A 24,924-nucleotide genomic window follows, 5' to 3' on the forward strand; every position below is an offset into this window, starting at 1 on the left:
AGTCGGATAATCTTGAGTAATATCTGGGACCGATCCAGATTCTTTCCCCAGCCTGGGCCATGTCCGCTGAGGTCATGCTGTTTGGCACTGAGCACCAAAAATGCAGAGAATGGGACAACATGGGGGAGTAGAAGTGGCTCTTTAGCCAAGTCGTGCTAACCTGCCCTGGCACTGTAATTGGGACTTTATTCTGCATCTGTTCTGTGCTTTACCCTCTGTAGGAAAAGTGCAAACTGACATGGTTGCTATTCACAATGCCTCACATTCCTGAATATCAAACTCCATGATACACTTAGTTTTGGCCGGTACTATTCTCAGACAAGTATTTCAATTAACTCTGGAAGGCTTGGTCTCATGCTGAGTTTGAGTTTGCAGGGGCAGTTCCTTAACGTCCCAGAGCTGAATGCTGCCATTGTACGCTGCTGAATTGTACGTGCTCTGAAAATATATTCTGTAACTGTATTGTGGGATCACCTTTACCATATGCTGGCAGTGGTTTAAAACAAATGCTCAACATTTTCTGAGGGGTAACTTGTGTGACGCTTTTCCAGCGCCATTTATATCATGAAAACAAATTGACCCCATTAAAATCGGAATAAAATAAATAATTCTGTATTTCACTGCTTGAGTCAAGACAAGGCCTGTAATCAGGGAGGATGTTCATGTTCCATTAAAAAATAAACTCAACATGAATTGGCTCAGGAGACCCCCGTGTTTGCGTTTGTCTGTAACCTTTCGCAGAATACAAGAAACGATGATCCTCTGGCTGAAAATTTACTTCACATCAATGGTAACCATGACAAGACATAAAAAAGCATTCAAAGAATATTAGAAAATCAGGAGAGAAATCTGAGGGGAACTTAAAACAGTCATGATCATAGAGAAAATGTATTCGGAAAACTAGTTGTATCAAAGTCTGACAAGTCCCATGGACCTGATAGTGTGCATCGTAGTCCTTTTAAAGAAGTGACTGTAGTGATAGTACAAGCATTGATGATAATCTTACAATATTCCTAAGCTTCTGGAAAGGTCCCAGCGGATTGGAAAACCGAAAACCTAACACCTCTAATTTAGAAATGAGGGAGACAGAAAGCAGGAAACTGTAGGCCAGTTTGGCTATCATCTGTCATTGGGAAAATGCCTGAGACCATAACTAAGGAAGTCATTTGGAAAAAAATCATGCAATCAGGCAGATTCAACATGGCTTTGTAAAAGGAAAATCGCGTTGCCCAAATTCATTCGAGAACTTTGAGGATGTAACAAGAAGGGTGAGTAAAGGAGTACCAGTAAATGTAGTGCATTTGGAGTTCCAAAGGGCATTCGATGATGTGTCAAATAAAAAGGTAGCTACACCAGATAAGACATCATTATGTTGAGAGTTATATATTAGCATAGATAGAGGACTAGCAAGCTAACGGGTATCAGAGAGTTGGGATAAATGGGACATCTTCATTTCCAAACTGTAATTATTAACAATCTATATTAATGACTTGAATGAAGGGACCGCGTGCATTGTAGCCAGATTTGCAGCCCATACAACGATAGGTAGGTCAGCAAGTTGTGAAGAGGGCATCAAGTGTCGCCAACGAGATATAGATAGGTTAAGTGAATGGGAAAACAATTGGCAGATTGTGTATAAAGTGGTAAAATGTGATGTGCTCCACTTTGACAGAAACAATGTCAATGCAGAATATTATTTAAATGTGGAGAAATTGCAGAATGCTGCACTGCAGAGGGATCTGCGTGTTCCCTTACATGAATCACAAAATGTTAGTATGTAGGTACAGCAAGTAATTAGGAAGGTAAATGGAATTATGTCGTTTATCACAAGGGGGTGGGAGTATGAAGATTGGCAAGTCTTGCTACAGTTTAACAGAGCATTGAGTACTATGTACAGTTTGGGTCTCCTAACTTAAGGAAGGATATTCCTGCTTTGGAAACAGTTCATAGAAGGTTCACTTGGGTGATTCCTGAGATGAATGGGCTATCGTATGAGGGAAGGCTGAGCAGGTTGGACCTATATTCATCTGAGTTTGGACGAAATCGAGGTGAACTTATTGAAAAGTTCTAAGGGGCCTGACGGGGCAGATGCTGAGAGTGAGGGATCTATAAGTAGGGGGCACATTTCAAAATATGAAGTCTAACATTGAAGACATAGATAAGGAGGATTGGCTTCTCTCAGCGGGTAGTTAATTTTTGGAATGCTGCACTCCAGAGAACAATGTATGCTCTCTCTTTCAATATATTCAAGGATGAGTTCGGCAGATGTTCAGCCGACAATAAATCAAAGTGTTATGGCATGCCGGCAGGGAAGTGGAGTTAAGGCCAGAATCAGATCAGCCAAGATTGTATTGAATGATGGAGCAGGTTAAATGGGCCGAATTGCCTTCTGTTTCTCTTAGTTCTTATCATATTTTCTTTTGATTTACAATCGTGAGGATCCCTTCAGCCGTTTGAAACGTTTTCTCAAATTGTCCTTCCCCATTCAAAGACTTGTGCACACAAACACGCAGATATTTCTGTTACTCCACCTCAGTTTACATCGACTCCCCACATTAACCCGACCAAAATAATCACTTACCCCCTTATCTGCATCAAATGACTTCTGCCATGTGTCTGTTCATTTCACCAGTGTGCCTTTGTCCTCCTGAAATCTGATAGTATCCTCCTTTTTGGTGCTGCAGTTCTGAGTTGGGCATCGTCTGCAAATGATGGCATGATAGCATTTAAAATACATGTCAATGACGTTTATGCATGTGAAGAAAAACAGGTAGATGATTACTTGGCGAGCTATAAACTGTTTTATTCTCTCTAAAGTTGGGCAGCGGTTTAAAGTAGGACCAGAAAGCTATTACGTGCAGAATTAAATTTGCAGTGTAGCTTAATTAGCAAGTTTTTATTTGGGGTAAGTATAAAATTAAGTGATTTAATCGGAGTATTAGCACATCGCAGGTCAACAGGCAATAATTCATATTCGTAGTATATAGAAGGTACTAACTATATTATAAAAGAAAGGGCAGCGATTTCTTTCTTAGATCATGGATGTGAAACTGAGACCTGTTGTTTGTCAGTCCCTCGCCATGTAGGAACCTCAGTGCACTTCATATACATTGTGGACCACGATGGAAGATGTGTATCCAGATGCTTCCGTTCGAGTTCAGGGTTTTCGAGCCCCAAGGGCAGCTGGAGTCACTGTGCAGCATCGAGTGGGTTGAGAGCTTCCTGAATTGTATGCCACAGGCAGCCAGAGTTGAGGAAAATAGATGGGTGGGCCATTCGTAAGAGAAGGAAGAGGAAGGATGTGCAACAGACTTCAGGTTCGCTGCCACTCTGAAACCCGAAGTAAACTTCAGAGATAGCTGGGAGTGACGATACCTTGACGCAGTGCAGATCTGATCATGGCAACAATGGGCAATTGACTGCAAAAGGCAGAGCAGCAAAGAGCAGAACTGAATTCGTAATATGACATTCACATATTTGAGTGTCGGCAGAAAGGCATTTCTGTAACCGTCATCGTGAGACCTGCATGCTGTGCTGCCTCCTTCATGCCAGAAGAGGCTGCAGAAAATTCTGCAGGGTGAAGGGACTGACCCAAATGTTGTGGAACACGTTGCTTCCAACGACATGGAGAGAACAGGTATTGAGGTCTTACAGTTTGATTTTCAGTAGCTAGGGAAAAAGTTAAAAGCAGGACATGGAAGTAGCAATCTCTGGATTACTCCCAGTGCCACACGCGAGTGAGGGTAGAAATAGGGGGATCGAAAGTATCAATGCATGGCTTGAGGCATGATGTTAGACGAACAGCTTAAGATTCTTGGGACATTGGGACCATTTCTGGGACAGGAGCTATCTATTAAAAAGGAACCGTTTGTATCACAACAGGACTGGGACCAATATCCTCTCGGGGACGTTCACTAGTGTGGTTATGCAGCGTTTAAACTGAATGGGCAGTGGGATAGGCACCAGCCTATATAAGAATAAAAGAGTAATAAGGTGCCTAAAGGAATGAGAATGTTGGATAGTGCTCGAGAGTTTTGTAGCACCATTCCAGAAAGGAGCAGACTGAGAAGGACTACGAGGAATAAAAGAAAAGTTTACCAATGTATGTATCTAAACACAAAGTGTGGTCAACATAACTGGTGAGCTGCAAGCACAGATATTCGTGTGGGAATTTTATATAGTGGTTGGAATGGAAAAGTGGCTGAACAATGATGAGGCCTGAGTGCTTAATATTCAATGATACGAAGTGTTCAGAAAAGATAAAGAAGTAAAGAGAAGGAGGTGGAGTGATAGTACTGATTTGGGCAGACAGTTCAGTGTTGGAAACAGAGGATCTCTCTGAGAGAGCAAAGAGAGAATCAATTTGGTTAGAACTGTGCAATAAAAAGGATATTTTATGCTATTGAAGTATTCTATAGGCCTCTATATATTGTGAGGGAAATAGAGGAGTGAATCCGCAAATAAATCACAGAGATGTGAACATGAACGATAAAGGGTTGATATTGTGAGACTTTAATTATTCAAATATGGTTTGGAATAATGTCACAACAAAAGTGAAAATAATTCTGAAACGTGTCCTGGTGAAGTTCCTTGAGCATTATCTTCTCAGTTCAGCTGGGAGGGAAACATTGCTGGACCTGATGCTGGAGAATGAAACGGGCCAAGTAGACCAAGTATCTGTGGATAATAATTGACCAAGATTAATCATTGTATCATAATGTTTAGATGAACAATGGAGAAGAAGAAGGAACAATTTAAAGCAAGAGCTTCAACATTGGAAAAGAGATAACTTCGATGGAAGGTCAGGTCAACTAGATACATTGAAATGGAACCAATGAGTGACAGAAAGGAAACGTTATGGAACAATAGGTTATATCTTTAAGATGAGATGTTTCATATAGAGTACATTCGAAAACAGGAGAAAGTTAAGGTCATAAGTGGGATATTCGCATCTAATTGCCCTATGTTCAGCGCCATTCGTGACTCCTCAGATACTGAAGCAGTCGGGGTGGAAATGCAGCAAAACACGAACAATATCCAGGCTTGGGCTGATAAGTGGCAAGTAGCATTCGCGCCACTCAAGTGCCAGGCAACAAGACAGAATCTAAACACCTCCCCATGACATTCAATGGCATCACGATCGCTGAATCCTCCGCTATCAACGTCCTTGGGGTGATCATTGACCAGTCCTGAACTGGAGTAGCCATATGAATACTTTGACTCCAAGAGCAGGTAGGAGGCTAGAAATCGTGCTGCGAGTAACTCACCTCATGACTCCCCAAAGCCGGTCCACCAACTACAAGTCACAAGTTAGGAGTATGATGGAATACTCCCTAATTGCCTGGATGGGTGCAGTTCCAACAACACTCAAGAAGCTCGACACCATCTAGGACGAGCAACACGCTTGATTGGCACCCCATTACTAAACATTCCCCCCCTCCACCACCGATGCACAGTGGCAGCACTGTGTACGATCTACAAGATGCACTGCTGCAACGCACCAAGGCTCCTTTGACAGCACCTTCCAAACCCGCTAACTCCAGCACCTCGGAGGACAAGGGCTTGAGACCACCACCATCTGCAAGTACCTCTCCAAGCCGCACATCATCTTGACCTTTAACTTTATCGCTGTTCCTTCAACGTCGCTGGGTCAAAATCCTGGAATTCCCTTCCAAACAGCACTGTGGGTGAAGCTACCCCACATGGCCTGCAGCAGTTCATGAAGGCAGGGCATCACCACCTTCTCAGCGGCAATTAAGGATGGCCAATAAATTCTGGCCTAGCCAGCGACTCCCACATCCCATGCAGGAATAAAAAAAGGTTAATGCACCAACTCCAGGACTCGTTGGATGACGAGGGAGCTGGATAATGTGATGACACGAAAATGGTGTATGATGCATGTCAGGTGAATTATTCAAGCGAGAAACAGGAAAAATACAATTGGTTGAGGGGGGAAGTGAAGAGTAAAATATGACTGCCAAAGAGATAATATGAGAATAGAATGACAATTACCATATCAGTGATGACGTGACGTTCTCCAATTTCAGTGCTGGGACATCTGTGTGTATATATACATACACAGAGACACACACGGGTACCTTGGCTTCTTACTTACTGGAATAAAAAGTAACATTTCAACGTTTGCCGTTTGTGAAAGTCTTGGAGGTGTGGCAGAAGGTGAAGATGATACCAATCACCAAGACATAGTTAGAGTAGCATAATGGGCACATTGGTTTCAAATGGTAGTTAATCAGAGAAGTATCAGTTGATGTATTCTGACAGAAGCGATAGAGAGAGGAAATATAGACTAATGCATAGTTCATAAACAATGCACAGGGACAGAGCGTCATTTGGGGTTCCTGTGCATAGAACTTTCAATGCAGCAGAAATTATTGTGAGAGTAGTTAGTCAAGCATATCGGATCTTGGGCTTTATAAATAGATGTATTGATTTCAAAAGCAGGGAAGATTAGCTGAACCTGTACACATCTCTGTTTCGGTCACAACGAGCATATTAAACCACTTCTGGTCACCATATTTTAGGAGGATATGAGGATCCTTAATAGGGTGCCGAGGAGGTTTGCCAGATTTGTTCCAAAGAGGAGGGCATTTTGCGACAATGTTAGAAACTGCAATTGTTCTCCTTTGAGCAAAAGAGATTGTGTGGCGATTATATAGACTTGTACAGTATTCTGACAGATTTATATAAATAGATAAATAAAGGCTGTTCGCAATATCTGAAGATACAAGAACTACAGGGCACAAATTGAAGATTTTGGCAAGAGATGCGGGAGGGTGGACATGTGAGGAAGGCTTTTCTTACACGTGAGCGAGGATAATGATCTGGATTTGGCTGCCTACGAGGGTGGTGGAAGCAAATGGGACTGATCACAATGCTCTGCAGAGAGCTGGAAAGGAGTCGATGGGCTGAATATCCTCCTTTTGTGCCACATTGATTCTTTGACTCTCTTTGTTTACTGTCCCTTAGCCAACGTTATTTCCATGCTGCCACTGATCCTTTAAGCTGTGGGTTTCACTTTTTCCGAGCATGTCTAAATGCCATTTGATCACACTCCTTTTGAAAGTCCATATACATAATATGAATCACCAAACCCTGAAAACCATTCTTCGTTAGCACATCAAAGAACTCGATTAAATTTATTAGGAACGATTGGCAAATTTCATATCAATGCCAGTTGTCATATATTACCGCATTTGTTTCCAGCCACGAATATTTTTATCCTGGATTACCACCAATAGAAATGTGCCCTTCTCAGACATTAGGCGAATTAGTCTTTGGGCTCAGTGTTGATCCATCTCTCTTTTTTTTAAAATCGGCTGTATCCTTTCTATCATCCCAATCATCTGCTACCACCCCCATATCTAAGCAGGATTTACAGGTTTTGAAAAGTGGCTCCGTTGTCTCCAGTATTCGTTCCCACAGGAACTCTGATATATCCCATCTGGACGGGAAAAGTTCTATGTCATTGTGGTCCAAGAAGTGTTGGATGGAAAGGAGTTAAGTGAATCTGTTTGTTCAGTGCCTGTAATTAATGTAAGTCTCCATGGAACCTAATTGTGCCACAGGAGGGTTTCCCTCCTCTATTAATAAATTGTTTTCAATGTGCCATTCCACAGTGTCAGCAGCAGTAGCATCTCTGACACAGGACATTGGAATCTAACAACAGTGGGTCAGAATCTGAGAATGGGAGATTGGAATGTTACAACAATGGATGAGAATCAGAGAACAATAAATTGGAACGTTGCAACAATGGTCAAAAGTTTCTCTTCCGAGTTGGACTTTCTTTTGACAAATTATGATGGACTAACATTACAAGAGCGGATCTATTGTGCACTTCGGATCATTCAGCACGTCTACTATCCCATCCTTGCTCTAGCTGGTGTCCCTGGTAAGTATCTCCATCCACCAAGACATTCTATAAGCGATGTTTAACCTTTTTCTCATTTACTTCTCTCAGTTGTTGTCGTTCCAATCAAGTTTCTGTATTCAGCTCGTAAATCTGCCAGCCATCGCTAAATGTAGTACTGTTCTTGCAAGTTGTTCCATCATCTTGTCTATTGTTGCCATCCCTGGGAATTCACTAAATTTAGTGACAAATCAGTAAAGCATGTTTCACCATACGACTGTGTTTTTTTGTCAGTTAAATCTGAGGAATACCAAAACATTCGCCTTCAGGCCCCGGGAAAAACTCCTTTCCCTGTTCATGATCTCAATCTCCCTCCCTGGCCAACGCCTGATGCTGAAGAAGACAGTTCACAACCTTGGCATTCTGTTTGAACTTGCAAAGACGGGCAAATCTACATCCCAAGGTTGGGAACAGCTATCGCGGTTAACTATAAGAGTTAAAGATAGTATCAGAAAAAGGCTTTAATTGCGCAAAGATAGGAGGCTGGTGAGAAGATTGGACATAATATAAAAACAGCAAAGGAGGACTAAAAGATTGATAAGGAAGGTAAAATTAGTGTACGAGAGAAAGCTAACTGGAAAGATAAAGACAGATAGAAAGAGTTTCAATAAATATTTTTAAAAGAAAACAATTAACAAAGTGAGCATTGCTCCGTTATAAAATGGCGAATTAATAATGAATAATCATGAAATGGCAGATGAATTTGACATATATTTGCACCGGTCTTCAATATTGAGCATACAAGTAACATTCAAGTAATAGCTGTAAGTCAGGAAATGGAAGGGAGGGAGGAATTGAAGAAAATTGCAATCACCAGAGAAGTGGTACTGAACAAATTGTTGGAGCTGCGATCTAAAAGTCCCCAGGTCCTGATTGACTTCATCATAGGGTGTTAAATGATGTAGCTAGTGGGGTAATTGATGCGTTAGGGATAATTTTCCAAACTTCCCTTGATTCGGAGAAGGTTCCTTTAGAATGGACAATAGCGGATGTAACTCCTTTATTCAAAAAGGGATGGAGACAGAAAACAGGAAACTACAGGCCAGTTGGCTTAACATCTGTCTTAGGGAAAATGTCAGAAGCTATTATTAAAGATGTTATAGCAGGGCATTTAGAAAAAAATCAGGGTAATCAGGCCGAGTCAACGCGGATTTTTGAAAGGGAAATCATGTTTAACCAATTTAGTGTAGTTCTTTGAGGAGTTACATGTGCTTTGGATAAAGAGGAACCGGTGGATGTATTGCAACATCAAATGTCATTGCAGAAAATAAAAGTTCATGGTGTCGGGGCTAACATATTGGTATGGATAGAAGTTTTGTTAGCTAACAAGAAACAGATAGAAGCATAAATGTGCAATTTTCTGATTGGCATGATGGAATGAGTGAAGTGCCTCAGAGATCTGTGCTGGAGCCTCAACATTTTACAATTTATGCAAATGACTCAGATGAAGGTACAGAAGGTATGGTTATTTGATTTGCTGATGGCACAATGATAGTAGGAAAGTAACTTGTAAAGAGGACATCCGGGGGCTACAAAAGGATATAGATAGGTTAAGTGAGTGGGCAATAGCCTGGAAAACGGAGTGTGAAGCGGGAAATTGTGACATTGTCCACTTTGGCAGGAAGAACAAAAAAGAAGCATATTATCTAAATGGTGAGAAATTGCAGAGCTCTGAGATGCAGAGGGATCTGGGTGTCCTGAATGAGCGCATGAATCACAAAAGGTTAGTATGCAGGTACATCACGTAATTAGGAAAGCTAATGGAATGTTATCGTTGATCACGAGATGAATTGAATACAAAAGTAGGGAAGTTATGCTTCAGCTATACAGGGCATTTGTGGGACCACGTCTGGAGTACTGTGTGAAGGACAGGTCTCATTATTGAAGAAAGGATGCAAACGCACGTTGGAGGCAGTACAGAGAAGGTTGACTAGAGTAATACTGGAATGGGTGGCCTGTCTTACGAAGAATGATCGGACGGACTAGGCTTGTATTGCTGGAATTTAGAAGAGTAAGAGGCTACTTGATTTAAACATATACGATCCTGCGGGGTCTTGACGGGGTGGATGTGGACAGGATGATTCCCCTTGTGGGGGAAGCTCGAACTAGGAGTCACTGTTTAAAAATAAAGGGTTACCCTATTAGGACAGAGATGAGGAGATTTTTTTTTTTGTTCTTTCGGAGGGTCGTGAGTCTTTGGAAATTGCTTCCTCAAAAGGCATTGGAAGCAGAGTCTTTGAATATTTTTAAGGCGGAGGTAGATAGATTCTTGATAAGCAAGAGTGTGGAAGGTTATCGGGGGTAAATGGAAATGTGGAGTAGTCAGTTCAGCCATGAACTATTTGAATGGTGGAGCAGGCTTGAGGGGTCGAGTGGTCTATTCCTGCTCCTAATTCGTATGTTCATATGGTCGCATTCTCTACTATCAATGATGCCTGCTGAAACTTCAAAAATATCACTTGCCACAGCCCAGACTCAGGCATTTGCTGCATAACTGTCATCAATGCATTTGTTAAATTCAGATTGATCTATTCCAATGGCATCCTGGTCAGCCTCCTACTCACAAGCCTCCATAAACGACAGGGCATCTAAAACTCTGTTGTGCTGTCCTAATACATACCTAGTACCCTTCATCCATCATCCTTGTGGTCACTGTCCTCTATTTCCTGCCATTTCGGCAACGTCTTGATTTAATAGTCTCAGCTTTATGTTGCAATCCCTTCATGGCCTCTCCCTGGCTCTTTCTCAGAGCATTATAGAATGTTACAGAACAGAAGGAGACTTTTCTTCCCATTGTTTTAATCTCGTCTGTTCGAAACAGCTATCTAATTAGTCGCATTCCCTTCTCCTTTCCCCAGAGCCTAGCATTTTTTTATCCTTTTCAAATTGTTGCCCTTTTAAATTCCCTTTTGATAATTATAACTGAATCTATTTCCATCATTTTTCAGACAGTGGTTTCCAGATTCCAACTATGTAAAATATATTCACCTGATCTCTCCGCTGGTTCTTTGCCAATGACATTAATTCTGTCTCCCCTTAATGCGGATCCTCTGACACTGGAAAGTGTTTTGCCTTACTTTCTCTATCAAACCCTCTCTGATTTTGAACATTTATATTAAATCACTTTTTAACCTCCTCCAATCTAAGCAGAATAACCAAGGCTTAGGCAGGATGTCCACATAACTGAGATCGCAGATCCCTGCTGCCATTACTGTAAATTTCCTCTGTGTCTTCTCTAAGTCGCTGACATCGGTTTCAAATTGTTGTGTTCAGCTTTTGTGCAACGCTGCAGCTGCGGCTTAATCAATGACTTTTAAACGTTTATTTCGTCCGGGCGTTTGGAGACTCGATGCTCCTGTTTGTAATGCTAAGGAACAAGTATGTTGTGTTAACATTCTTCTTAACTTACCCTGCCAACTTCATAGATTTTCTTAATTTACTCTATGGAAAGCCTTCATGGCTTGAAACACGTCTGTCAAATCTCACTGCTCTAGGAAATACAACTCAACTTCCACTGCAAATCCCCGTAAATGTAATTACTCCATCACTGGAATTGTATCTTGCTATGACCGAGGCGGGAGAAATGCACTGTTAATTCAGTCCCACTTCACCATGGGTCACAGCAGAACAATACATTTCCCACCTGCAGAAAACAGCCAAACACAAACTCAATTTGTCCCCTGGAATAAAGCCCACCAACCAGGTTTCTTAGATCAACAACAACGTTAACTAGTTATGGTAAAAACAATTCTGAACCAACTATGAGATAACTCTAAATACAAAAATCTCCTTATTTCCCTAGCCCTCACGCGCGCACGCACACACACACAAAATGGTTAACGGGGAGAAAAGTATTTTTGTTTTAAAGCTGTTTTATGGGAATGACAGGAATAATAAAAAAAACGGTTGTCACGTTCTGGTAGGAAGTTTCTCGGTGTGCGGAGGTGCCCCAGAGTTGAAGCCACTCGAAGTCTCTCCAGTCGAGTTTGATGAACAGTCTATGATGGGTAGCCGCTCAAGGCAATTCAATTGCAGCAGGCTTCGCATGGAACTTCTATCAGGGGTGTGACAAGAAGTCGTATTAGGTTGCACACCAGAAACATAGCGGTAGAAAATTTCTTTAGATTTCAGGATTTCTTCAAACACATGAGGCAACATTTGATGCAGGGATTCTTCAGAGACAGGAGGCAATAGGAAGCCCCCAGCTGTTTTGCAGAGAGAGGTAACACTTTCTCTGGGTTTTCCTCTCTGATCTCCAGACACATGAAAACCAAATTATTCATAAACACATCATATATCCAGACATTGAGTCTCCCTTGTCATTCAAAGTGTTGCTTTGAGGAGGTCAAACCCCTTGCTGGTTTCCATGAAATTGCCTGCTTTCCTGTCCTTGTACACAAAGTCAGCTTCCTTTCAAAACATCCAAAAATTTCAGCAATTTGCAGGTATCAATGGCTACTGAGAAATCTTTTTTCGGTTTTTCAAACACACAGCATTCTACGATTTTCATAAAAAAACAAAACCTTGCAACAATACATACACACATTTCGCATAAATTCAGAAATTCCTAGTTCCTGAAATCTGTGAGGGAATTTCAAGCCCTAAATAACTGTTAATGTTGAGTCCAATGGGAGAGTGAAATGCAAAAGAATTGAATGCCCACCCCAGGCAGTCTCCTTATTTCCCCTTTCTAGATCAATAGAAGTCAGACAGGGGAGCTGGGCAACCAATCCCTTCTAAGGTGGCATATCAAATAATATTGCGAGGTGGTGAGCATAATGTATATTCATGATCCTGCGTTCAACAGTGAGTAGTCAGGTTTCTAAACCTCTGTCCTCAGTGAGGAATAGTACATCCAGAAGGTAAATGGATCAAGTGGAAAAGGCACTACAAGTACGTGAGTATCGAAATGGAGGATCGCGCAGTTGAATTCGTGGCTGGGGATATGGTGCAGGAGTGAGTGCTTTAGATTCCTGGGATACTCGGACCAGTTCTGCAGAAGATCGGACCAATGCAGGCCAGAACGGGTGTACCTGAACAGAGCTGCGGGAAAAGAATGTTGCCAGATGATTTGCTAGTGCCAATGAGTTTAAGGTAACTAAGCAGGGGTGCTGAAACGAGGAGGAAATATCAGAGAGGAATATCAAGCTGAAACAAAATAGTACGCGTGATAGATAGCACTAGAGAGGGAATAATAAGTTATTAGTTTCGGTCAGAGTAAAGGAGAAAGTAATAAAATCTAAATCAGGATTAATGTGCATGCCTGTGAGTGCTGCGAATGAGAATGGCGCGAGTTACAGACGCAGATTGACATGTGGAAATATGATATTATGGCCATAACAGAGAGCTGGCTCAAAGAAGGGGCAGGACCGGGTGTTAAATATTCCAGGATATCAGGTGATCAAGAAATATAGGGAAGGATAAGGGGCGTGGGGGGACTGGCTTATCGATTAAGGAGAGCATTGCAGTGCTGTATAAAAACGGATGCCCCAGAGGTGTCGAGGAGAGAACCTATTTGTCTTGCGCTTGGCTCAAAGAAATGCAGTTACATTGCTCAGTGTTATCTGCAGTCCACCAACAAGTGGGAAGGATGTAGAGAATCCAATTTGCAATGAAATTATTGGAGAGTTATAATGGGGGACTTCAATTGTCCAAACATGGACTGGGATAGCAGCAGTGCAAGGGGCAGTGAGGGACATATATATATATATATATATATATATATATATATATATATATTCTTTTGGGCCTCCTTATCTCGAGAGACAATGGATACGCGCCTGGAGGTGGTCAGTGGTTTGTGAAGCAGCGCCTGGAGTGGCTATAAAGGCCAATTCTGGAGTGACAGGCTCTTCCACAGGTGCTGCAGAGAAATTTGTTTGTTGGGGCTGTTGCACAGTTGGCTCTCCCCTTGCGCCTCTGTCTTTTTTCCTGCCAACTACTAAGTCTCTTCGACTCGCCACAATTTAGCCCTGTCTTTATGGCTGCCCGCCAGCTCTGGCGAATGCTGGCAACTGACTCCCACGACTTGTGATCAATGTCACACGATTTCATGTCGCGTTTGCAGACGTCTTTATAACGGAGACATGGACGGCCGGTGGGTCTGATACCAGTGGCGAGCTCGCTGTACAATGTGTCTTTGGGGATCCTGCCATCTTCCATGCGGCTCACATGGCCAAGCCATCTCAAGCGCCGCTGACTCAGTAGTGTGTATAAGCTGGGGATGTTGGCCGCTTCAAGGACTTCTGTGTTGGAGATATAGTCCTGCCACCTGATGCCAAGTATTCTCCGAAGGCAGCGAAGATGGAATGAATTGAGACGTCGCTCTTGGCTGGCATACGTTGTCCAGGCCTCGCTGCCGTAGAGCAAGGTACTGAGGACACAGGCCTGATACACTCGGACTTTTGTGTTCCGTGTCAGTGCGCCATTTTCCCACACTCTCTTGGCCAGTCTGAACATAGCAGTGGAAGCCTTACCCATGCGCTTGTTGATTTCTGCATCTAGAGACAGGTTACTGGTGATAGTTGAGCCTAGGTAGGTGAACTCCTGAACCACTTCCAGAGCGTGGTCGCCAATATTGATGGATGGAGCATTTCTGACATCCTGCCCCATGATGTTCGTTTTCTTGAGGCTGATGGTTAGGCCAAATTCATTGCAGGCAGACGCAAACCTGTCGATGAGACTCTGCAGGCATTCTTCAGTGTGAGATGTTAAAGCAGCATCGTCAGCAAAGAGGAGTTCTCTGATGAGGACTTTCCGTACTTTGGACTTCGCTCTTAGACGGGCAAGGTTGAACAACCTGCCCACTGATCTTGTGTGGAGGAAAATTCCTTCTTCAGAGGATTTGAACGCATGTGAAAGCAGCAGGGAGAAGAAAATCCCAAAAAGTGTGGGTGCGAGAACACAGCCCTGTTTCACACCACTCAGGATAGGAAAGGGCTCTGATGAGGAGCCACCATGTTGAATTGTGCCTTTCATATTGTCATGGAATGAGGTGATGATACTTAGTAGCTTTGGTGGACATCCGATCTTTTCTAGTAGTCTGAAGAGACCACGTCTGCTGACGAGGTCAAAGGCTTTGGTGAGATCAATGAAAGCAATGTAGAGGGGCATCTGTTGTTCACGGCATTTCTCCTGTATCTGACGAAGGGAGAACAGCATGTCAATAGTCGATCTCTCTGCACGAAAGCCACACTGTGCCTCAGGGTAGACGCGCTCGGCCAGCTTCTGGAGCCTGTTCAGAGCGACTCGAGCAAAGACTTTCCCCACTATGCTGAGCAGGGAGATTCCACGGTAGTTGTTGCAGTCACCGCGGTCACCTTTGTTTTTATAGAGGGTGATGATGTTGGCATCGCGCATGTCCTGGGGTGCTGCTCCCTCGTCCCAGCACAGGCATAGCAGTTCATGTAGTGCTGAGAGTATAGCAGGCTTGGCACTCTTGATTATTTCAGGGGTAATGCTGTCCTTCCCAGGGGCTTTTCCGCTGGCTAGGGAATCAATGGCATCACTGAGTTCCGATTTGGTTGGCTGTATGTCCAGCTCATCCATGACTGGTAGAGGCTGGGCTGCATTGAGGGCAGTCTCAGTGACAGCATTCTCCCTGGAGTACAGTTCTAGGTAGTGCTCAACCCAGCGGTCCATCTGTTTGCGTTGGTCAGTGATTATGTCCCCCGATTTAGATTTGAGGGGGGTGATCTTCTTGATGGTTGGCCCAAGAGCTCTCTTCATGCCATCATACATTCCTCTGATGTTTCCGGTGTCTGAGGCCAGCTGAATATGACTGCATAGGTGTTGCCAGTAGTCGTTTGCGCAACGCCTAGCTGTTCTTTGTGCAGTACTTCTGGCTGCTTTAAGTGCTGCGGATGTTAAATCGCTGGGGGCTTTCTTGTAGTTCAAAAGTGCAATGCGCTTAGCGGCTATGACAGGTTCCAGCTCTTCATTATGAGATTGAAACCAGTCTGCATTTCTCTTCGCACTTTTGCCGTAGGTGGTCAAAGCTGACTCATAGATGGCGTCTCTGATGTGGGCCCACTTGGTCTCAGCATCCCCTGTGGGAGTGTTTTGAAGGGCTGTTACAAGTGAATTTAGAAATTTTTGTAACAGCTGTGGGTGAGAAATTCTGCTCGTGTTGATGCGCGGGTGGCACTTATGCTTGGAATGATGCAACTTCTTTGGTCTGAGTCTAACCTTGCTGCACACCAGGGAGTGGTCGGTGTCGCAGTCCGCACTGTGGAAGCTGCGTGTGATTTGAACACTGTTTAAGGCGGCTCGCCTTGTGACAATGAGGTCTAGCTGGTGCCAACGACGTGATCTTGGGTGCCTCCATGAAACCTGGTGACAGGGTTTAGTGTGAAAGAACGAGTTGGTGATGCAGAGGTTATGATAGGTACACAACTCAAGCAGTCTCTGCCCGTTCTCATTCATCCTTCCAACGCCATAGCGCCCAAGGCAGGAGGGCCATGAGTCATGGTCGGCCCCAACCCTGGCATTAAAGTCCCCCAGCAGGAATAGGTGTTCGGTGTTGGGGATGCTGCTAATGATGTTATGGAGTTGTTCATAGAACTGGTCTTTAGCTTCAGGTGCGGAACAGAGTGTTGGAGCATAGATGCTGAGTAGGTGTACTGGACCAGAGGTGGTGAGCAGTCGGATGGACAGTATGCGTTCCGAGCCATTTGAGGGAGGCTCTATCATGCTGAGCAAGGAGTTTCTGATGGCGAAGCCCACTCCATGCTGTCTTGGTTCTTCAGGATCCCTGCCCTGCCAGAAGAAGGTGTAGTCTTGCTCTGCTAGAGAGCCACTCGCGGGGAGGCGAGTCTCCTGAAGTGCTGCAATGTCCACATTGAGTCTACTGAGCTCGTTGTTAATGATGGCGGTCTTCCGAGAATCGTTGATTTGTGTAAGGTCTTCTGACAGGCCAGGACACATAGTTCTGACGTTCCAGCTTGCAAAGCGAAGGGCTGGTACCTTCTTTCCTTTTTTCATGTTGTTTGGTGCGGTGTATCAGTCCACCTTTCGGGCAATGACCCTGAGCTCCAAGCACCCATTGAAGCAGGCAGACTGTGGCGGGACAGAACCTTATTGACCGGGGGCTGCCCGGTTTGAGGCGGGCGGTAGCTGTCCAGTGAGGTGCAATGACCTCTCCCACCGACAAAGGCAACCCGTGGCGCCCAGTTTCTACGCCAATTTATCTGGACTTATAACCCGTAACTGCTGCCTTCCGTGTTGTTTCAGTCGCTGTGAGGCAACTATGGAGTGACCTCTCCATGGCGCATGCCTGGGCAAATTTATGGAGGTTGAGAGTTGCCCAGTCGTCAAAACCCCCCTCTCGGCCTTTCTGGTGAGGTCCAAAGGAGTGCAGGACACGACGTTTGGCACCAGTATGGCTGCAGGAACTGCCGGAAACATGCCAAAGGTGACACATGACCGCCTACGGGGTTCCGCTCCGGATTTTCTGTTAGGGTTTACTCCCTTAGCCTTGGTCTCTCCCGAGACGCCCACAAGGCATATATATATATATAGTAAATCGTTAAATACTTGATTGTCCTGCACTGACCCCTGTGGCATTCAACTAGTTAAATCTCAACAAACCGAAGATGACACATTTATCCCGACTCTCTGCTTCCTCTTAGCTAATCAGTCCTCAATTGGAGCTAATATTTTACCCATACACCAGATGCTTTTACCTTGTTTAGTAAAGTTTTATGTGCAACCTTATCAAATGCCTTTTTTGAATCCAAATGTACCAGACCAAGAGGTTCCCTTTTATCCACGTTGCTTGTCACTTCGTAACAGAAGTCTAATAAATGAGTCAAACATAATTTCCCTTTGGCCAAACGTTGTTTTGACTCTGCCTGATTGAATTAAGGTTTTATTTCAGTGCAGTGCTATGACCTCCTTAATTATAGATTCTAGAACTTTTCCTGGGACAGACGAGAGGCTAACAGGCCTGTAGTTTCCTGTTTTCTGCCTCCCTCCTTTTTTTTGAACAGAGGAGATACATTAGTTGTTTTATTCCCTGATGTGACCTTTCCAGAATCTAGAGAATGCTGACAAATTACACCTAATGAAGCTACTATCACAGCACTCATTTCTTTTTAAGATTCTCGGATGCAAGTTCCAATAGTTCTCTCAATTGCCATTTTCTACCTTTAACTGTTTCTGGGATGCAGTTTGTGTCTTCTACAGTCAAAACGGGCACAAAATATCTGTTCAACGCTTCCACCTCATTTGCTTGTTTCCCATTATTCATTTCAGGTCTCACCCTCTAAGGGATCAATTCTCACTTTAATTACTTTTTTCCTTTTTATATTCTTGTAGAAACTCTTACTACCTGTTTTTTTAATGTTTCTAGTTAGTTTGCTCTCATAATCTAATTTCTCCCTCCATTTTAGCCATTATTTGCTGTTTTTTTTAAATTATGTCCAATCTTCTGGCCTGCCACTTATCGTTTCAGAATGGTATGCATTTTCCTTCAATTTGATGATAACTTTTACTTCCTTAGTTGGCCACGGCTGTTGTTTCTCCCTCCCAGAGTCTTTCTTTCTCACTGGAATGTATCTTTGCTAAGAGCTATGAAATATCTCCTTAAATGTCTGCTACTGCAATCCTACTGCCCTACCCTTGAACGTAATATCATCCCAATGCCTCTCCAAGCCGCACATCATCTTGACCTGGAACTTTATCGCTGTTCCTTCACTGCCACTGGGTCAAAATCCTGGAACTCCCTTCCTAACAGCACTGTTGGTGTACCTCCGCCACATGGACTGCAGCGTTTCAAGAAGGCAGCTCACCACCACCTTCTCAAGGGCAATTAGTGATGGGCAATAAAAACTGGCATAGCCAGTGAAGCCCACATCCCACGAATCAATAAAAGTAAAATTTCGTTTCTGTTCAAAGGTGACGACAGAATGATGAAGGTGGGATTTTCGCGATGGAAATCCTGTCGAATGTCAAGCCGTGATGGTTAGATTCTCTCCTGTTGGAGTTTTTTTCTTTATTGACTGACACTTGTGTGGCTCGAATGTTGCTTGCCACTTATTATCTCATGCTTGAATTTTGTCCAGGTCCTGCTTCTCGCAGCCACCGTCGGTTTCAGTACCTTACTTTTGAACAATGGAATTAAAAACTGTGCAATCATTTGGGAACATCACCACTTCTGACATTATGATGGAGTCAGGTTATTGAAGCAGCTGAAGATGGTGGTGCCTCGTTCACTGAACTGATGAACGCCTGCAGCAATGTCCTGTGCTGAGAGAATTGAACTCCAACATCACCATGTGTCCTTGTGTTCGGTATGACTCCAAGTAGTGGAGAGCTTTGCCCTGATTCCCACTGACTTCAATGTTGCTAGGGCTCCTTTATGCTACATTCGGTGAAATGCTGCCTTGATGTCATGGGTAGTCAATCTTACCTCACCTCTGGAATGCAGCTCTTTTTCCTTGTTTCAGCATACACTCCAATGAGATATGGAGATGCATGGCCCTTTGAGAACCTAAAGTGAGATGTGATGAGCAGGGTATTGCTGAGACTGTGGTGCCTGATAGCAGTGTCAGTGACAGGTTCCATCACTTTGCTCATGATTGAGGTTGGACAGTTGGAACAGTAATTGGTCGGATTGGGTTTGTCCTGTTTATTTCTTACCGGATATGGTATAGCTGGATAGTTTTCCAAACTGTCGGGTAGATACCACTGTTGCAGCTGTATTGGAACACCTTGGTTAGGGGTATGACAATTTCCGGAGCTCAAGTCTTCAGCATTAGATTTGGGATAGTTTCATGTCCCAAGAACTTTGCTGTATCCAATGCTTTCAGATTATCTTTCCATCAGGTGGCGTGAATATAATTAGATGAAAACCGTCATCTGTAAAGCTGGCGACGTCAGCAGGAGGCAGAGATGGATCATCCACTTGCCACTTCTGGCTGATGATTGTTGCAACACTTCGGGTTGACTGTTACTCGCACATGCGGGACACCGCCATCTTTGAGAATGGGGTACTGTGGAGCCTCCCTCTCTGGTTTGTTGTTTAATTTTCCATCACCACGCACAACTGAATAGGGCAAGAATGCAGAGCTTAGATCTGATTCGTTGGTTGTGGTGTGATCACATTGATCTGTCGATAGAATTCTGCTTCCGCTATTTAGAATGCATGTAGACCTGTTTGTTGCCATAAATACGTCGGCACCTCACTTGTAGGTGTGCATTGGCATGTTCTCCTTCACACATAACTGAAATGGATTGTCTATTGGCTGGATGACATTGGTGGAGAAAGGAGAAAAGCGAACTCGGAGTTTACAGATTGTGGTGTACTACACTTCTGCGATTGATGATGGCCCACAGAGTCTCATCATTGCCCAGATTTGAGCTGCTCCATATGAGCTCAAAAAATCTGATATAACACTCTTGTAGTGGCACACAACACGATGGAGGTTTTCCTCAATTTGAAGGCGGTATTATGTCTCTGCAAGGACTAAAAGTTTGCCACTCTTTGTAATACTGCCACAGGGAGATGTCTCTGCGAAAAAAAATACATCAAATACGTTTTTCGGTCGTGTTGGTTGTCTCACGACCTGACACAGGCCAATCCTGGCAGATAACTCCTTAAAGACTTGGCCAGTTCATTCAGTAGTTATGCTATGAGCCATGACAACATCTCGGGACTAGTACTGAAGCATTGCACTGCAGAAGTAGCAGCACCATAGCCAAGCTGTTCCAGTACAGCTACAACACTCGCATCCCCCCGAAAATGTGAAAATGTACCCAGGTTTGTCCTACCCACATAAAGCAGGACAAATCCACATCGACCAATTACCGACTTTTCATCTACCTTCAACCACCAGTAAAATGAAAGAAGGAAACGTCCTCATTGCTATGAAACGTCAGTTACATAGCACTAACCCGCTGAATAGAGCGTTGGTACAACTATGGTCAAAAGAGCTGAGTTAAAGAGGTGATGTGAGGGATACTGCCCTTGGCATCAAGGTAGCATTTGACCGTATGTGTTTTCAAGGGACCCAAGCAAAATTGAAGTCAATAGTGATCGGGGGGAAGTTCTCCTCTTGTTGTAGTTATACCTCGAGCTAATGAGGATGGTTCTGTTTGCTATAGCCCAGACTTTAATTCCCAGGACATCGTTGCAGGAGTTCCTCAGTGCAGGGTCCTATGCCTAACCATCTTCAGCTACTTCATCAATGAGCTTCTCTCAATCATAAGGTCAGAAGTGCAGACCTTCACTGATGATTGCACAGTACTCAGTACCATTCGCTGCTGTTCAGATACTGAAGCAGTCCTTGTTCTCATGCAGCGAGACAACGGCAACTTTCAGGCTTGGGCTGGTCAGTGGCGAGTAACATTCATGCCACACAAGTTCCAGGCAAGAGAGAACCTTACTACCTCGCCTTGGCATTCATAGGCATTCCATCACTTAATACCCTACTCTCAACATCCGGGGGTAACACTGACTCGAACCTTAACTCGAACAGCCGCATAAATACCACAAGCAGAGGTCAGAGGCTGGCGTTCTGCGGGGAGTAACTTCCCTCACGAATCATCACAGCCTATCCACCATCAAAGAGACACAAGTCAGAACGTTGAACTGTCCAGTTGCCCAGATGATCGCAGTTCCAACAATACACAAGAAGATCGATTGCAACCAGGACAAAGTGGCCCACATAATCGGCAACTTTAAACATTCACTCCCTTTACCACCGATGCATAGTGGCAGCAGTGTGTACCATCTCCAATATGAACTGCATAAACTCGCCAAACCTCCATTTCCAGCACCTTCCGAACCCGTGGCCTCTATCATCACGAAGGACATGACAGCAGGCAGATTTGAACTCCACCACCTGCAAGTTCCCCTCCAAATTACACATCATCCTGACTTGGAGCTGTATCACGGTTCCTTCACTGTCGCTATGTCAGAAACCTGGAACTCGCATCCTCGCAGCACTGTGCATGCACCTATACCAGATGAACTACAGCAGTTCAGGAGGGCGGCTCACCACGACATTTTCAAGGATGGGAAACAATTGCTCAGCTTGACAATGACTTTCGCATCCAATGAAATAATAAAAGAAAAAAAATCTCTTGGTGATGGATAATGAAGTATCCCATCCGGAGAACATTTCTGCCCTCAATGACCCTACCAAGTTGCGTTGCACGTGAAGTAGTATTGATTCGTGAGATGAGGGCGGGGGTATACAGTAATCAGTAGGAAGATGTCTTCTCCATGTTTTACCTGATGTGAGATTTCGTGGGGTTCAGAGTCGATGTTGAGACCTCAGAGCGTCACTTCATCCCGAATTTATACTACTGTGCAGCGCCTATGGTCCTTCTGCCCTTCCAGTGAGACAGGACCTAGCCAGGGATGATGATGGAGGTCACTGGGACATTGCGTGTAAGGTGTGATCTGGGACATTGCCTGTAAGGTGTGATTTGGTGAGTACGATCACCTCAGTTTGTGGCTTGTTTACTCTGCAGGAGAGCTCTCTCAGTTTTGGCACTATCATCTAGCTATTAGTCAGGAGGACTTTGCAGGGTTGCAGCGTCTACTTGTCAGTATATAACTATGTCAGTTGCAATGCCTTCATCGATACCATGTAGAATCTGCATTTTTATTTCTTGTTTGCCTTTTCTCTAGTGGTTGGATACAACTGAGTGGTTTCTAGGCCATTTAAGAGAGCTGTTAGTTGATCACTTTGCTGTGGGTCTGGAGTGACAACAGGCCAGACCGAGTAAGGTCGGCAGATTTCATTAGTATATTGGTGAACTAGATTATATTTTGATGATATTCTGGTAATTTCGTGTTCACCATTACTGAGACTTACCTTCGATTCCGGATGTATTGAATTAATAAAATTTAAATTCACCCAGCTGCCGTTGTGGAGATCGAAATCCTGCCTTCAGAACATTAGTTTAAGCCTTTGGATTACTAGTCTGGACACAGTACCGCTATTCTACCATTCCAGGACTCATTTTTCCTCATTAGACATAATCATCGAGTAGAGTCCAGAAGGAGGAATTAGTCTGACTGTCTTTAAGTAACGCAACGTCACTGGGTACTGATAAGCAGCATGAACCGAGACTGATGCACCCCACATTTACTTAAGGTTGATCAGGAGCAGGTACCTGGGCTGATCCCACCCCCCACCGCACCTCGCCACGAACCCAGGATCTCCGTGTAATGATCTGGGGCAGGAAACTAGGGTGAGTTCCCCACACTAACCTAGGGTCATTCGTTAGCAATCAGGAGCAGGAAATTGGGCTTATACTCCTGCAATAACCCATGGGCACTGAATTCAATGTTATTACCTCAAGATGAAGCTTTGCACTTGTGATCATTATGATTTACTGTAACACTCATCTTTATATACTGGAGCATGAGAAAACTAACAGCTCAGTAGCGGCCTTTATCAAATTTCTTATAAACTCTTTTGCATTTCATTTCAAGTATTAATTTTCATTTAGTTTTGATTTCATTGAACAGTAATCACAGCTTCCAGCAGAAAAACCTGTCACAGTTACAAATATTTAAATAAATCACTGGATACAGTGACACACTTTCACATCTCAATTGTTACTCTGCCAAATTTTACCTATGCTCCCAGATTTGATGCATAATTTCTGTGCTTGCTTCTTTTCCTCACAGTTAACCTAGTGACGATTGTGATCCTGTCTCGGGGAAAGTGTGGTCTCTCCAAATGTGTCACTCGCTACCTGATGGCCATGGCAATGGCGGATCTGCTGGTAGTTATCTTCGACCTGATATTGAGACACATTCCGATTCTTTATTGGGAACATTTTCATTTTGTGGAGTCCATTCACGTGTGCAATATCCACGCTGTCCTGCTTTATGCAGCCACAGACTGTTCTGTCTGGTTCACTGTCACATTCACCTTTGATCGATGTGTGGCAATTTGTCACCAGAAGCTAAAAAGTACATATTGTACGGAGAAAAGAGCCGCTGTGGTTCTGTGGACAGTGAGTGTGCTGAGCTTTATAAAGAACATATTTTGGTATTTTATGTTAACAGACGAGTATTGGCTTCAAAATTTCCCCTGCCTTTGTGCAGTAGAAGACGATGTTATGAAATCTCCAGTCTGGGGGACAATCGTCTTCCTTCATAACATTCTAACCCCGGGGGTTCCGTTTGTTCTCATAATGCTGCTCAATGTATTAACCGTCAGACACATTATAGTGGCCAACAGAGCACGCAGGAGATTCAGAGATCACACTGGACAAAGTCCGAGAGACCTGGAGATGGAGAGCCGAAGGAAATCCATCATTTTACTGTTCGTTATCTCGGGAAATTTTATACTGCTATGGTCAATATTTATGGTGTATTTTATATGGTTTCGAATGTGGTTTTTGAAGTATGAATCTGTATGGATGCCTCGATTTGTACAAGAAATTGGGTTCATGCTCCAGCTCCTGAGTTGCTGCACAAACACTTGTATTTATGCCGTGACCCAGACTAAGTTCAGAAAGCAGTTGACGAATGTAGTCAAATATCCCTTTACTCTACTTGCAAAATGCATCAAATACTGAAAGGAAGATCGAAACATTGGAAATAGGAGATGGAGCAGGCAATCATCCCCTCGAGATTGCTCCACCATTCAAAAAGATCATGGCTTATCTTTTTCGCAACGCCATTTTTCCACATTATCTCCGTATCAGTTGATATTTTTAATATCTGGAAAACTATCGGTCTCTGTCTTGATTATACTCAATGAATGAGTTTCCACAGGGCTTTGGGGTGGATAATTCCAAAGATTCACCTCCATCTGCATGAAGAAATTCCACATCATTTCAGTTGCCTGCTTCTTATTCTGAAATTGTGCTTATTGTTTCTATGCCCCCAAGCCAGGGGAAACAGCCTTAATGCATCTACCCTGTAGACCACTGCAATAATTTTGTTTGCTTCAATGAAATCAGCTCTCATTCTTCCAAACACTAGAGAACATGAACCTCGTCTCTTCAATCTCTCTGCATAGGACAAA

General features: G+C 43.7%; 1 protein-coding gene across 1 annotated transcript; it reads left to right on the forward strand.

Annotated features, from left to right (window-relative positions):
* The first annotated feature begins 7,728 nt into the window (after positions 1 to 7,728).
* Positions 7,729 to 24,472, forward strand: LOC137352828 (probable G-protein coupled receptor 139). The gene is made up of 2 exons (XM_068018684.1): positions 7,729 to 7,909; positions 23,574 to 24,472. The coding sequence occupies exons 1-2, from the start codon at positions 7,729 to 7,731 to the stop codon at positions 24,470 to 24,472; spliced, it is 1,080 nt and encodes a 359-aa protein (XP_067874785.1).
* Positions 24,473 to 24,924: the final 452 nt, after the last annotated feature.

Source organism: Heterodontus francisci, chromosome 39 (genome assembly GCF_036365525.1).
Source record: "Heterodontus francisci isolate sHetFra1 chromosome 39, sHetFra1.hap1, whole genome shotgun sequence".
Taxonomy (NCBI): Eukaryota; Metazoa; Chordata; class Chondrichthyes; order Heterodontiformes; family Heterodontidae; genus Heterodontus; species Heterodontus francisci.